The 12,971-nt window shown below is 37.2% G+C and overlaps 1 protein-coding gene across 3 annotated transcripts in view; it reads left to right on the top strand.

Annotated features, from left to right (window-relative positions):
- Positions 1-12,971, top strand: part of LOC106882572 (zinc finger RNA-binding protein) — a 24,687-nt gene that overhangs the window by 5,986 nt on the left and 5,730 nt on the right. For all 3 annotated transcript variants that reach the window (XM_052972064.1, XM_052972066.1, XM_052972065.1), the window contains exons 2-11: positions 2,828-2,905; positions 4,148-4,221; positions 5,133-5,207; positions 6,031-6,208; positions 6,632-6,782; positions 9,309-9,400; positions 9,843-9,938; positions 10,269-10,380; positions 11,507-11,604; positions 12,546-12,690. In XM_052972064.1, coding sequence (XP_052828024.1) covers positions 2,828-2,905; positions 4,148-4,221; positions 5,133-5,207; positions 6,031-6,208; positions 6,632-6,782; positions 9,309-9,400; positions 9,843-9,938; positions 10,269-10,380; positions 11,507-11,604; positions 12,546-12,690 — 1,099 coding nt within the window. The remainder of the gene's footprint in view (positions 1-2,827; positions 2,906-4,147; positions 4,222-5,132; positions 5,208-6,030; positions 6,209-6,631; positions 6,783-9,308; positions 9,401-9,842; positions 9,939-10,268; positions 10,381-11,506; positions 11,605-12,545; positions 12,691-12,971) is intronic.

Below are 12,971 nucleotides of genomic sequence, written 5' to 3'. Positions count from 1 at the left end.
ATATATATATATATGATAAGTAGAAAAACAGGGAAATCACGGCTACCTTGCTCGATATGTAGAGAAGGTGCCGGGAGAAACTCCATAAGGTTCCAGTACAAGCTATGGACACATAAGAGATGCAACTGTATCACTGGACAACTAACGGAGAAAGTAGTCTTTACATGTGGCAGATATACAGGTACATTAAACACTTGAAATGTACAACCTGTCCAAGATACATGTAGCATTCTCTAGAGTGCAAAAGCCGTATTTCTTGGATGAGAGCATAAGTTTGCCACCAAAATTGTACATTTGGACTATCCAAATTTCATTCCAATATCTTTGGAGAATTAGTTTGTGAGGTCCAGTTGCTTTTTGATGATACAGTTAATACTTGGCCGATACAGCTTCAAGTCATCAACAAAGATGTTCGTGGACACATTCCTCCAGCTGCTGTGTTATTTTTTTATTAAGTATGGCAATTGATTTCGTGAGGGAACAAAAAGCAGCACTGACAAGCTATGATCCTGAAAGATGCCTTTTTCATCGTGTATAGTGTCAGATTTTATGGCAACTGCTGATGACAGTGGTACTTTGGTTAATTGCAATGCTTTCATAATCCACTCATGGTATACTTTCAAAGACTTTTTGGTAGCCCAACCATACCATAGCCAAGTTTCTGCAATTCTTTATCGTTCTTGTATCGTTTTATTAATTAGTGCTGGTCCCACATTAAAAGCACTGCTTCTGGTCCCACATTAAAAGCACTGGTGCTGGTCCCACATTAAAAGCACTGGTGCTGGTCCCACATTAAAAGCACTGGTGCTGGTCCCACATTAAAAGCACTGGTGCTGGTGCCACATTAAAAGCACTGATGCTGGTCCCACATTAAGCGCACGCAGTACACTCTGTGGAGTGGTTGACATTATGAAGGATATCTAGCCATAGATACCATGCCAGAACAGACAATTCAGCCTGGTGTGGCCCTTGGCCTTACCAGCTTCAGTCAAACTGTGCAACCCATGCCAGCATGGAAAAACAAGCATTAAATGATGATGATGATAGGTGTGCTCAATACATCCCTACATTTCCTTCTTTACCCCTCTCCTCTCCCTGGCTTGTTTGAGAATCATAGTACTGTTGGTTCTACTGTGATCCCATAGAAAGAGGTTGAGGTAGCCAGTGTGCATTTTATATACACAGTGTTTTCACAATGTTTTGGGCAGTAATTTTTGGTGCGTGAAAAGGATGGTGGCTGTTGACAGTCGTGTGTACATTCAATGCTCCCTTGGCACTTTTCCCAAATAGTGTAATTAAACCTTGCCAATAAAAGTTGAGATTATTTAACCAGTATCCTGTAATAAGATCTGGGCTAGGGGATTTCCTGTTTGGCATTTTTATCAAGAATTTCAAGCTTCAACACTGTCAATTTCATTACAGTTTTTATCCAACATGCTTACAAAATGATCTCCAGTAACTTTTCACTTGTTCTGTTGATGTGACGTTTTTTTTATTGACATTGTGTTATTTTCGCTGATGTTGCACAGACGGATTTAGGAACGCTAGCAAACAACATATTCAGTTAAACGTGGATTAGAACAAACTATTCTGGTGAAGGTGCATGGCTCGGTTAGAATATTGGTCTCACAATAATGTGGTTTTTAAATTGCATGAATTAAAAGTCAAAGGGGGATGTCTTGCTGCGGAAAAGAAACATGACTGCCCCACATTATACAGGGTGTTTGAGCTATATTTGACAGTCTGCATAAAGGGAAAAGAAAACAATAGCCTGTTCAAAAATAAAAGTATTTTAAAAAATCAAGAGACATCTAGTAGATTGTGGTTGGGAGATAAGATTTCTCAAAGTAGCCACCATCAGCTTCTGCCATGGCTTCAAGATGGCTCTGGAAACTGGCACATGCATTCCTCCGTATCCCTGGGAAGATCTTCAAACACCTCCTTAATCTTGGCCATCAGCTTAACCTTGGTGTTGCAGGCAGAATGGTTGCTATCTTCTCAACCATGTCCCACATGTAGTAACCCATGGGATTATAATTGTTGGAATTAGAAGGCCAGAAATTGGAGCTGGTGAAGAAATTTTCCTACAACCACTTCTGACTCTTTTCATTGATATAAGGAGCAAAGTCCTGCTGCCTTCCAGCAGCAACCCTCTCCAGCCAGGGCTTGACTTAGCTGTCTGAAGTATGCCTAAGGCCTTGTTCAAAGATGTGGCAATGAATTCTGGGATGCAGACACAGTTAAAACGCCTGCTGTGTCCCTTTCTGCTGACCACAGCTTCATAATCTCTGTTGCAGCTGTCCATGTTATGCCTTACATCCTTTACGGTGTTCACAGAGCATTGAGCCGGAGTCATGATGTTGGCATTTTGATACGTGGTATGAATCATCATGTTACAGGTAACCTTTTTTTTTCCAATATTCAGATGGCTTCCATTCCTCCATATCAGCTAATTTCTTTCTTAACTACAACTTTCATCTCTACACTCCCCAGTGGTGTTGACTGTTCACCAATTCATCAAGCCGTTACTGATAAAAAGGAACATAAAACATCTTCAGATTTAGCTCAAATACCCTGTACTTTTGTCTGTTATTACTTTCTTTTTCTGTTTTCTCTCCCTTTTACCATAATCCCATGGTATTCCTTTACCTTCTCATTTTCTTCCATTTCTGATTTGAAAAATATCACTTTACCAAATGTTTTATTAAGGCTAATCGTGAATATTTCACCTGAGCATTTCTGGTATCTAATCAACTGTATCAGGGAACAATATCTTAATTGCTTTTTCAAAAGTCTAATTATTAAAACCGATTTTCTTTTCTTCCAGCAAATGAGGCGGCCTGAGTCTTCCGATGATAGACATGTTATGGCAAAGCATGCCACTATTTATCCAACAGAAGAAGAGGTCAGTCTTATTTTTCACTTTTGTTATTTCTTTTGAAAATCATTGTGTTAATGTACATTGGTCACTCCTGTCTTTCCTGCTAGCATGGATTTCTTTTCACCTTTATTGCAATAATAGTCATCATCATCATCTATTTGCAGCATCTACTGCTTTTGTTTTTTACCATTGCAAAACTAAAATGTTATTCAATCAATTATATGGTATTTTAATAAATTTTTTAAAATGGCTTTTAACCCTTTAGCTATATCTGGACCAAGTATTCTTCCTGTTTTATGTTAAAACGAAACAGATCCAACCTCTCACACCTTCCCTACAATGTCATTCTAAAACTATACCAACGCACCATTGAAATCTTGAAGCTACAAGATAATGTGTGATTAATTCAGAACAATGTAAATAGACAAGCAATAAATTTGACAAAGAAATCTGCATATCAAAGGGTATCGATAGGTACCAGTTGGGTCCTGGGGTTGCTGAGATTGACTGCCCCATCCCCACAAATTCCTAGCCTTGTGTCTATAGTAGAAAGGATTATTATTATTATTATTATTATTATTATTATTATTATTATTATTATTATTATTATTATTATTATTAAGGCGGCGAGCTGGCAGAATCGTTGGCATGCCAGGCAAAATGCTTGGTGGCATTTCATCCATCTTTATGTTCTCGGTGAACATAAAGGGTGAAGAAAAAAACAAACTCGAATGCATCTTAACATCTGGGTATATTTTCAGCCCCTATTCCAGTTTTCCTTTATCCCTACTTGTGTGGAGGTAAACCCCTTTTTTGCTTCTCCCTGAAATCCTGGGTGTCACTGCTTGTAGTACAGGGGAGAGAAAAATGAATGCGTATCGGAGACTGACCAGCGGCTATCAGTTTGTGCCGGTCAGTGCCAAGACCGCAGGGGTTCCTAGACCCTGCACTGCTGCTTTCCTCCACAAAATTCAAGATGACTGCAGCCCATCTAAGAAATGACGTCATTAAAAACATGTCTCAGTAGTCCTTGTTATTTTACTGTAAACAAATACATTGCAGAACATAATTTCATCTGAGTACTGAAGTGAGGTCCACTTGTGCAAAATAAGGGGTTAGTAAGACCTAGTGAACTGACAAGTATTTGTGGAAAGACAGAAAACATACAAATATGGTAAACCTCAGCAACTTTTACGTGGTCTTGTATCATTGATTCAGATTTTTTTACCTCCATGCATTACTTACGAAAAATACTTTCGTGTTTAGCTTCAGAGATTCCAGAACATTGTATCATCCTGTGAAAGGGCCTTAAAGTCAGTTTCTGATCAAATTGCTGAAGCGTAAGTAATACTTAATTTCTTCATGCGTTTGTGTCTTGGTATATGTTCTGTAGGGCAAAAGGTGAAAGTTTGTGTGTGTGTGTGTGTGTGTGTGTATACAAATCAACAATGCTACCTGGCAATGAAATGTTGGCTGTAAATGCAGAAGACATATGAAGGTTTGAAAGAAACAAAGGTAACATGCTCTGCTTAACCCTTTCATTATCAACCCAGCCAAAACCACCTCTGGCTCTTTAGTACAAATGTCTTGTTTTCATGTGTTTTGAATTAAAATCTTCCACGAAACCTTAATCACAATTTACATTTCTAACACTATCTTAATGATAACTAAGTAATTTTACTAAATTCTTTGTTATATTTAAAGTAATTGAAACACGGAGCATCTCAACAGAAATACAGTAACGAAAGGGTTAAGAAGAAAAATAATCAGCAGAAGACATGAAAGAAGGAAATCTCAATGTGGTCACTCTGTATGCTAGAAATAATAGCCTAAATTTCCTTCAATCCACACCCTTCCAATTGCTTCTAATGTGCATCAGCCCAAATGTAGAGGTGTGTTTAACCCTTTCGATACCAACCCGGCTGAAACCGCCTCTGGCTCTGTAATAAAAATGTCTTGTTTTCATAAGTTTTGAATTAAAATCTTTTACTCAAAGCTAGGAACTTTTCAGCACCCCCCCCCCCACCTTGTATATCAGGTAGGCTTCACCACACATCTGTTCTTTCTATTGTAGAGCTAAATAATAATCACATCACTGTTTTTATGTGTAACGATGTTAATTTACACAAGGTCTTTATAATGATCTTGTGTATATTATATTTGATATTGTAAACTCTCTCCCTCTCTCTCTCATGTATACACACACACACGCCTTTTTATATTCTTACATATATATATATTTAATATATAGTGAAACTCTGAAGAAGAAAAATGGTGGCAAAATGTCTGCAGAATCTGCTGGAACTGACGGGGAAGGCAAGGAAAGGTAAAAAATCTGATAATTATATGAGTTGCAATAAATGTTAATTAGTAAATTTCATGGTTATGATTTTGTGTGAGGTTTAAAATTATTGACATACATTTTCTCAGTTCAGTTTCTCCTCTGTTTGCTGTTACATCTGTTATATTTATTTTAAGACCCCCCCCCTTCTATTTTCCCTCCAATTATGTAGCTTTCAATGCTTCTGAATTTTCATTTTCTCTTTTCATAAAAATGCTTAATCTGTTTGGCAGCCCCCAATTTTAATTTTGAATTCTATTGAGAAGGCACCAGTATGCACCCTATTCTCAACTCTTTTATTCGTTATAGCTTCTGAGGTTAGTATACAGGAGTTCGTGACAGCCTTCAGTTTGGTGTTTTTATATGATGATAATTCAGGGTACAGTTCTATATTTAGGAGATGAGGAATTATGTACATTGTTTACATTTGACGGATATTTGTCCTCATCTTGTTTGTTGTTAACACAACATCTTGGCTGATATACCCTCCGGCCTTCATCAGGTGTCCTAGGGAAATTTCGAACCTGGGTTCTCATTCCTAAGCTATTTTTCGCTGTTGTTATTGTTGTTTTTTTTATTATTATTATTATTATTATTATTATTATTATTATTCAGGTCACTGCCTGGAATCGAACTCTTAACCACTACGCCATATGCCTGGACATTTGGCGTAGTGGTTAAGAGCATGTGCTACTAACCCCAAGTTTCTGAGTTCGATCCCAGTATCTTCAAATGCTTTTTTTTTTTTTTGGACTGCACTACAAATTCTAAATATTTGACCTGTAAATCTCATTTTATTGCCTTTCAGCGGAAAGAAAGAGGAGCCTACACCACGTGCTTTAAAAGGTGTCATGCGTGTTGGTGTTTTGGCAAAGAGTTTATTGCTCCAAGGAGACACAGATGTTCAGCTTGTAGTTTTGTGTTCTGATAAGCCAACAAAAAGTTTATTAAAGAAAGTACACACTTTACTCTCAAAGACATTAGCTGTAAGTTTTCATATTCTTTATTTCAACCTTATTTACCAGACTTTGGCATTTTGATGCTTTTTTTTTTTGTTGTTGTTTTTTTTTGTTTGAAATTTTATATAGTTGACAACTGGTAAGATTGCATTGTATATGGTAGCTGTAGATTCTTGTCTAAGTTAAGTTTGAGTTTCATAAACTTCTTAATCTGGCGTGTCCTCACCATTTCAAATTCTTTCATGCACGACTTTTCCAGATCTTGTTAGATTCTCTTTCTATCATCACCTCTGGTTATTTTCCTAAGTAATGAAGATAATGTCTCTTTGATTTCATTATTTAGTTGATGTTTTCTCCAAAGGTTGTAATGGATCCTCTCAAACTGGGATATGGTTAACAATTCGCTGATTGTATTGATTGTATATATAATAGTAATATGTTCTATTTCAGACTGTGACCGAAGAGAAGTATGAACTTAAGATGTCAGTCAGCGATGCCTCAATCATTGTCTCCAGTATAGACAAGGAACCAGTGATTTCCTGCACCATCATGCTCACCTCTCCTGTCATTAGGGAACCACCTACTGTAAAGCCAGAACCAGGTAATTCTTGATCATATGGCTCTTGTGTGGTGCTAGACACTTACTCCTTTACTATCCTCATCATCAGTCCTTAACTCTGTTTTCCGTGCTGGTATGGGTTGGATGGTTTGACAGGAGCTAGCAAGCTGGAGATCTGCACCAGGTTCCAGTTTTATTTGGCCTCATTTCTACAGCTGAATGCCCTTCCTTAATGCCAACCACTTTACAGTGTGTGCTGGGTGCTTTTGATGTGGCACCAGCACACATACACATATATATTTGGTCCTATCCATGCATATACATGTAGGACAAATAGTGCATTAATTAATGGTATGCTTCTAAGGACTTCTCTATAATTACCTACACTATCTTAAAGAATAAGCTACACATACTACTATGTATATCTAGATGGATGTAGATGCTCTTAGTTTCTGGGTTTATATGTTTGTATGATTGGCTTAGTTGTTGTTATATTAATCTGTTGGGAGCCATATATGGAGATGTATATAAAATTCTTTTTTTGCCTGTCTTTAACTCTTTTAGCATTTAGATTTCTCTGTCAAATGTAATGCTTATTTATCACATTGATAAAAATTTGTTGTGCATTACCTTGTAGCTTTGAGACTTCAAAGACATGATTGTTTATTTTTAGAATGATATTGTTGGGTAAGTATGAGAGGTCGGATCTGGCCAGTTTGAAGATAAAACTGGTAGGTTATTTTGGCTGGTTTAAATGCTAAAGGGTTAAAATGTTATGTATACAAGGAACTCTGTCCTTGTATGTGGGTGCGTCTACAAATGGGTCCTTGGCTAGAAATTTTTGGTGATATTATAGTTGGTCATTGTATAACATATAGATATATTATTATCAACTATAATACTCACAAAAATATTAACATTTAGATAATTGTAAAGATTGTTGAATAAAAAGCTTAGTGTTTGTTGTTAGTGGAGCAATTTGTCACAGTTGATTGAACGGTGAACCTGTTTTGGCAGTAATACTTTTTTGCACTGGTGCTAAACACAGATTCATGCAGATGCGTGCAAAAATATACGCATACAGATAGGGAAAAACATTACAATTTATTATTTGACTCTAATTGATATAAACATTTCCCTTCTCATCATACACATAGAGAGAAGTATGTTCACACACATAAACAAAGAGAGAGAGAAAGAAAGAAATGGAGAGAACAAGAGAGACTTTTATGATACATCAAATAATTCCCAAATGCTACAAACACATCCCCTGTTCACATAAGCATAAAGAAAAACACATAGAAAGAGGGAGAGAGAGAGAGACTTGTTTGTAGCAACCAGGGTAATTTAATATATGTTAATGTTTCTCTCTCTGATTTTTCTGCTCAGAGTGCCAAAATTTTAATTCATTCTCAGTTCTACTTTGTCGAAGACTACAGAATTCCATTGTAAGAAAATCTTTCTTTTCTTCATTTCCTCAATATTTCACAAACCATTATCTAGACAAAGTGAAGCAGAGAGCTAAATGAAATTTAATAGTTAAGTAGTTGAATAGTTGTGATTGCAAGTTAGTTGTCAACTAGTACAAAGACAAAAAATGTTCATGGTGTCAAATGGTCCAGGGATAAAAAGTCTAATGTCAAATAACTCGGTGTCAAATCAGTGATACCATGGGTGGGACCAAAATGGCTCTATGCCAAAACATCTTGTTCTCTTGCTAGAACATTTATTTATAGCTGGTTGGGTGGAGGACGAAAGGTGAGAGATTGTCATGTTCAGCTTTTAGGGAAACTGACAAGCCAAGTGAAATTATAGTCATGGCTGATGCCAGTGTTGTGTAACTGGCATGTAAAAAGCACCCTCAGATGTTTGATGATATGCCATGCTTAAGAAGACCCATCAAACCAAGTGAATGATGTCAGTGTCACATAACTGGCACATAAAAAGCACTGTTCGGATGTTGGGCCTCATGGAGGCAGGGGCAAGTGACCAAGACCTTTGGTGATGTACCATGCTTGAGAAGACCTGTCAAGCCAAGTGAGATTGTAGTCGTGACTGATGCCAGTGTTGCATAACTGGCATGGAAATAGCATCCACTGGTGTGACTGGTGTTAGGAAGGGCATCCAACTGTAGAAACAATCAGATTGGAACCTGGGGCAGCTTACCAGTTTTCAGTCAAACAGTTCACCCCATAGAAAATGGATGTTAAATGATGATGATGTGTTTGTAGGAAGAGAGTAACTTAGAGTTACAGTTCCGTAATTGGGTTTTAAAGAAGAGAAGTAGGATTCAGTGGTACAGAGTTGGCAAGGTTTGTTGTTTTCTTGGTATGGTTGTGATGGAACAATACTTTCTAGTTAATGCTAAATGTGATATTTTAAAAATTTTAGTGCCCATATATATAAGATAGATAGTGGAGTGTTTTTCTTGCTTGGGTTGTGAAAAGTATGCATGTGTTGGTTGTATTGTGTTTTGAACTGGTTTACTGTTAGCTCTATATATGTGGCTGTGGTTAGTGTTGCCTTTGTGTTACAAATTTATATTATCTTTGTATTTCATTTGCTTAGGTGGAAAAAAGCAAAAAGATCCAGTTGATCTGCTCAACAAACAGACATGTTTGGATGCTCTAGCAGTTCTGAGGCATGCCAAATGGTTTCAGGTAAGCTTTATTATTCTGTAACAGTTTGTCTAACTTGATTTTTCTGTTCTTAACGTTTAATGTAGTTTCTTTGACTCATTTGGAAAGAAGCTACCCATTTTGGTAATCTGCCTCACCCACCCACTTCTACTCAGCTTGTGCCTTGTGGGGCTACTTGTGATATACGCATTCATGTGTATGCACATGCACATACATATATCATTATCATTTAATGTCCGTTGCATGGGATGGAAGGTTTGACCAGAGCTGTACCAGGTTCTAGCCTGATTTGGCTTGATTTCTGTGGCTGGATGCCCTTCTTAACGCCAGCCACTATACAGACTGTGCTAAATGCCTTTTACATGGATTCCTATATATATGTGTGTGTGTGTGTGTGTGTCTTCTGAATTTTTGTTTTAAATGCATTGATACATCTTACAATACGTGTATACTTTTTGTGTAGGCACGAGCTACTGGTCTTCCATCGTGTGTTGTGGTATTACGGATCCTCCGAGATTTACGCCAAAGAAATCCAGTATGGGCTCCACTTAGCGAATGGGTAAGTAGTCATTATCTAATACAGTAGATTCTTCCTGCGTCACAGGGCTGCTTTCTGTGACATATATATGTATCAACCCCAGTCCTGGATGGGATGCTAGTTCATCGCAGGATTACTCTTGTTTGCGAGGTGAGTGGACTGGAGCAACGTGAAATGTACCCAAGGAAACAGCGCATTGCTCAGTTCAGGAATTGAAACCACAGTCTTATAACCACGAGTTCAATACCCGACACACTTCCACCATCTGATACAGTGTTGAGTATATATTGTATATTCTTCCTTTCTGTTATTTGTAAGTTATTTGACATGGTTGTTTTCTATTTCTTCTAGGCAATGGAATTGTTAGTTGAGAAGTGTATCAGTAGTGCAGAGTTCAATCTTGGCCCTGGTGATGCTCTCAGAAGAGTTGTTGAATGTTTAGCATCTGGTATATTTTTAACAGGTGAGCTGAAGATTTATTCAATTTTGGCAACACATATCAGAGTGATTTAATGAGTGAGGTTGTAGAATACTGAGCTAAAAATATCAAGCATTATTTAGTTTCCATTGAACTACATTTACTCAAAAATCCCACTTAACCTTTTCGTTACATTATGTTGTGGTGGGGTTAAATTAAATGACATATGTTTCTTTGCTTTGACTATTTCTGCTTTTGTATCTATGTTAGAAATCAATTTCTTTTTCATGTCATAAGCTTTTGTTTCACATGTTTGTTTTCTTATTTCTTTTAACTACAACTGTTAACAATATGTCTACAGGATATTATCCTAATTGTCGTAAACGATGCCAGTGCTGCCTGGCTGGTCCCATGCCGGTGGCACATAAAAAGAACCATTCAAGCATGGTTGATGCCAGTGCCAGCTGACTGGTTCCCGTGCCAGTGGCACATAAAAGGCACCATTCAAGCATGGCCGGTGCCAGTGCCGCCTGACTGGCCCTCATGCTGGTGGCACATAAAAAGCACCCACTACGCTATCGGAGTGGTTGGTGTTAGGAAGGGCATCCAGCTGTAGAAACTCTGCCAGATCAGATTGGAGCCTGGTGCAGCCTTCTGGCTTGCCAGCCCTCAGTCAAATCGTCCAACCCATACCAGCATAGAAAGCGGACGTTAAATGATGATGACAATCTCAGCATTTGTCCCTAAGTGGACTTGATCATTGCGAAGTAAAACTGTCATGAGGTATGCAATCATGAGCTTTATTTGCACGTGGTACCTTGATAAAAACCATTTATCTTTGGTTGGTAATAAGGTAATTTAGCCCTTTTGTTATCATAGTTTTCTTGAAATACACCTCTTTGTTTCAATTAATTTAAAAAATAATGAAGAATATAGTAAAACAAGTCAGTCATTATTAATTAGATGTTTGGAACATTGATTAACAGAAAATTTTAATAGGAAATTATAATTTAGATCACTTTATAACAGGAAGTTTGTACCAGAGATGTAGGGCAGTCTTGGGCAAGTTGGTATTAATACCTGACCCTTTTTTTTTTTTTTTTTTGAGTTGATTATTTTACCATGTCACCTGTTTCATTCCTTGTTTAATTCCTATATTTCCTTTCTTTAGATGTTCCAGGATTGTATGATCCTTGTGAGAAGGATCCCACAGATGTCCTTGATAGTATGTCCATGCAAGACAGAGAGAACATCACTGCTGCAGCACAGGTAACACAATAGAACGAGTAGTCAACAATTGTTTAACATTGACCAATGTAACTACTAGCCACCAGTCAAACCGTCCAACCCATGCCAGCATGGAAAATGGACGTTAAACAATGATGATGATTGAAATAGTTGAAGAAGAATTCTTTAATTTTCTTTCCATTGTATTTGTGGAATAGACATTACATTGTTATGTGTGTTGATGTTGTAAATGGATGTCTCCATTTCGAAATCGACCACTTGTTATATTTTTTATTTGTTGCCACAGCTACTTCCTTTGAGAATCACTTCAACTTAAAAGTTCCAAAATATAAAACAGCTATTAATTTTAAATGGGTGGTGTGTGTGTGTGTGTGTGTTTATTTGGCAAGAAAATTTTTTTTAAATTGCCATCCCTGAAATTTAACAATATCTGTTTCGAACACACAATTTCAGATCAGGAATCTTACAAAACAAAAACATAAAAGTAAAAATAAAATTGTGGATAAAATGGCAAAAACAAAATTACTGTGATAATTACAGGTGGGGAAGACATATTGACCATGACGGAATTTGAACTTAGAATGTAAAGATGGACAAAATACTGCCAAGCATTTTGCCTGGCATGCTAACCATTCTGCCAGCTCACCACCTTCTGCAGATTAATCATTCTTTGTGATTTGTTTTTTTAGTCAGTTTATAATTAATGTTTTTAATCAATCATAGAAAATTATTGGTTTACTTGCTGGGTTTTTTGCTTGTTTATTTGTTCAAGACCAGCTGTTAAAAATTATTATCAGAACAAAATTTTTCACCTTCATGCTCTCTGTTTTTGCAGAAAATTTATGTGAATTTCTACCTGAATTTCTTAGGAATGTATTTGTGACCAGTGTTATACAGACACAAATAGACTGCCCACCCCATACCCACAAAATAACATGCTCCATTAATACATTTATTTGCAGCACACACTCCGATTAATAGCATTTCGTCAAATCCACAAAGTCCTCAACATGGAGCAGTTACCTTTACCACGTTTCAGACGGAAAAATTTCAAGCCACGTAAACGCAAGCGTGCAGTTGATGGAGATGCCGTTGTCGATGGTGATGGTAAGTATTCCGACATTCTTCCACCTCCAAAAACACATTCTCTGCAGCTCTTAAAACAGCTTTAGATGTTGGTTGATGCTTTTATAAACAGGAAATATTTACCATGTCTCATAATTTGTTGGTCACCTTGCATTTTAGACTGAGTCTAGTTATATAGTAACATGATCCAGAATTAGATATATCACTTCATTTCACATTGCTCCAGTCCACTCAGCTGGCAAAAATGAGTCGTACCTGTAATTCAAAGGGGCCAGCCTCGTCACATTCTGTGTCACGCTGAA

The sequence above is a fragment of the Octopus bimaculoides genome, chromosome 12, assembly GCF_001194135.2.
Source record: "Octopus bimaculoides isolate UCB-OBI-ISO-001 chromosome 12, ASM119413v2, whole genome shotgun sequence".
Lineage (NCBI taxonomy): Eukaryota > Metazoa > Mollusca > Cephalopoda > Octopoda > Octopodidae > Octopus > Octopus bimaculoides.
The sequence above is the reverse complement of the archived record's forward strand: the minus strand, read 5'-3'. Positions and strand labels throughout refer to the sequence as shown.